The 3,052-nt window shown below is 33.1% G+C and overlaps 1 protein-coding gene across 1 annotated transcript in view; it reads right to left on the bottom strand.

Moving 5' to 3' along the window:
- Window positions 1-803: 803 nt before the first annotated feature.
- The window catches only part of LOC107100278 (granzyme A-like), an 11,704-nt gene continuing 9,455 nt past the window's right edge, over window positions 804-3,052 (bottom strand). Inside the window, exons 7-10 of the mRNA XM_015398704.1 lie at window positions 3,001-3,047; window positions 2,791-2,923; window positions 1,209-1,463; window positions 804-1,120 (exon numbers count right to left, since the gene is read on the bottom strand). Coding sequence (XP_015254190.1) covers window positions 956-1,120; window positions 1,209-1,463; window positions 2,791-2,923; window positions 3,001-3,047 — 600 coding nt within the window. The 3' untranslated portion in view covers window positions 804-955. The remainder of the gene's footprint in view (window positions 1,121-1,208; window positions 1,464-2,790; window positions 2,924-3,000; window positions 3,048-3,052) is intronic.

Here is a 3,052-nt window from a genome sequence, read left to right as displayed (position 1 = left end):
TGTTTTAAAGGTTCATATAAACACACAGACACATATCTGCAAGTCAGAAAGTATGAAACATATGCTTAAAAGGGATGCTAAATTTACATCGTGTTCAAATAGTGCATAATTCAGACTTTTACTTCTGTTTCTGATTTCCAACTGCAGATAGAACTGTGCAGTGAACACCTGATTGGCAATATAACAGCCTCCAGCTTAACTGGTGACTTGAAGACCATGTCTAAGTTTCCCGCCCTCCTCAGCTAAGTCTTGATGAACCCAGGGAAAGAATTGTTTAGCCAAATGTATTTCTTTCAACTTGCAGTAGAAAATGACAATAAAAATATTTACTATATCAGATAGTTCTTCTGTGCTTTTTACTGATTTAGATGATTAACACTGACAATAAATTAGTATTTTTTTGTCATTTTTCACAAACGGTTTACTATTCTCAGCTGTTAAAGTGGTGGATAGCCAAATATTATATGATAATGTCTTGCCCACTACAGCCATATTTAATAAGGTAAGATTTTAGCTAAACAACGCTGCCAGTATTTTACCATAAAGGGTTTACCATGGAGGCTTTGAAAGACCCCATTACCTGGACATTACCTCTATATGCAACTAAGAGACAGAAACATCATACCATGCATATATCCTACAATCAAGCATTTGGTAAACTCTCGATCATTCTTGCAAGATGTTTAATTTAACAATGTGTATTATTTCAGCCAGCAGCTGTAGACCTGGTTTAAAGTCAATAACTCTGTGTTCCCAAAATAATTTTTTGTCCTTTATGGTTCTTCTTAACAGAAAAAAGAGAAAAAGCACCGACGGTATTTCTGCAGCTTTTTGTTTATTGCGCAATCCAGAAACAAGCCTAGAAACAAGCAGAGTAACCTAAATAAGAAGCACAATCTCTCCTTCTACACACTATGAGGTTGAGCTGGATAATTGATCCATTTTAAAAGTTTGCTTAAGAACACATTTTGTTTTCTACAGTACGTTTGAGCCAGTCACGATATTTAGAAATGTCGGTATAGACATTGGGCACATCTGGGTAGTCACACTTGAAGGCTTGGTTGAATGACACAACACCAACAGCTATCCCGTTGCACACCAGAGGGCCACCAGAATCACCCTGTAAGAATGAGAATTTTTTCAGTTTTTTTTTTAATGTATCTAACAATGTTTGGATTATTAATATACTCCAAACATAAAAGACATACCTGACAGAATCCTTTTCTTGTATTATATCCACCAGCACAGATCACATTGGGTGGAAGCCTATACTGCCACTCCTTATTGCAGACTTCTTTATTGATGATGGACACGCTGACCACTCTCAGATCGTTACTGGGGTTGTTGGTTTCAGTTTTACCCCATCCAGCGACAGAACACATTTGATTGTCATCTAAGTAAATATCATACATTGGAATGCGAATGGTCTTTACTCTGTTGTTAACAGAAGCTTTCCTTGAGAGCTGAAAACACACAAAGGGAAAAAAGCCTTTAGACTTACAAATGTCCAAGTTCTGTTTGCACATCCATGAGTGAAGAAAAATATGTCAACACATTTATAGGATTTAGCTTTTTTCTAATAAAATATAACAAAACAATTACAACTATCAATATGCACAAGTCTTTGTATGTAATATATCATGTGATGCTGATACATTCAGTAATGAAGCGGTCTTGGCTTCGTTTTTATATGTGTCATGGAAAATATTGTTATTTTAATGTTCGATTACAATGAATACCATACTTTACTGGCCTCTACTACAAAACACTTTTTTCTCCCCACAGCATTAAATCCATTCTCAAACAAGTTGTCACTGCAAATATAAGTAGATGCTTGTGAAAATAAAAAGTGGATTTTTTTTACTGTAGTCTTTAATGGAGCTGTGCTTTATGAAATAAAAATGAAGATTTTTCTTAAACATGCAGAGGAAACCAAAAAAAAATGTATCAAAAATTGTTGTGACTTAGCTTTTTAGCTGAATGTTTGTACTCTTCACTATGTTTTGTATAAAGCGTCTTACCAGCCTGTCAGATATTCAATACCATCCAAGTGTCTGCTTATACGTAACAGGACCAGAACAAAAAATTATATTGCCATGTTCTTCTATCTGTTTTTACAACTTTTTTACAGATCTCTAATCTGCAAATTAATTTGTCAAAGCTTTCAATATTTAATGTGTTTGTAATCATGCATTGGTGTAAATAGAGAGTTCATATTGTTTTTATATATTATCCTAAATTATATAATAAAAAAGTAAAATGTACAAAGTTGTTAAATTTATCAGAATCTAATTTCCAAAATTGAGAAAAAAACATATTACTTTACTAGAAGTAAAGCATTATTCTCCATGCTAAAAAAAAAAGTGGAAATGGCATATTCTGAATGTCTCCCTCTTTTTAGGCCTCTGTTCATATAATTTAGGGTTAATATTTGCTAAGATAAACGGTACAAAAACTTTGCACATGTAGAACAATTTCCTTTGTTGAGATTCCATTATAGGTTATTACCATTAAATACTTTCCTCTTTATCATCTAATTCTGTACTTAACCTTTATACAGACGATGCCACTGGGACATTTTGTGTGGATTGACAGGCGAGTCAATATGGAATTATGAGAAATAATGAAAATAATTATACTATTAGTAGTAATACTGCTAATAATATCTAACATAATGTTAATAACAATAATAGTTTTCAAATAAAACTGATAAATGCTGATAAGAATGATAACTGTTATTCATTTAAATTATATAATATAAAGTATTTTATAAAGTTAAAATATACTTACTTTGAGAAGCATGATGTCATTGCCAAACCCTACATCCCGGTAATCCGGGTGTTTGCATTGTTTTTCAATTTTTATTTTCTCTGCATTTGAACTCTTGAGATCATGACTTCCCAAAACAACCACATCAGGTTCGCTGAAATTAATTAGGATAAGGAGGTTATTGATACAGTTCATCTGCAACAAATAAACAGAATTAAAACATAGACTTACGGTGTACCGCAGTGCGCAGCAGTGACCACAAAGTCCTCACTGATCAAAAAGC

This window comes from Cyprinodon variegatus, unplaced genomic scaffold (assembly GCF_000732505.1).
Source record: "Cyprinodon variegatus isolate N-32 unplaced genomic scaffold, C_variegatus-1.0 Scaffold954, whole genome shotgun sequence".
In the NCBI taxonomy this organism is placed as follows: Eukaryota; Metazoa; Chordata; class Actinopteri; order Cyprinodontiformes; family Cyprinodontidae; genus Cyprinodon; species Cyprinodon variegatus.
This window is presented reverse-complemented; position numbering and strand designations above follow the sequence as displayed.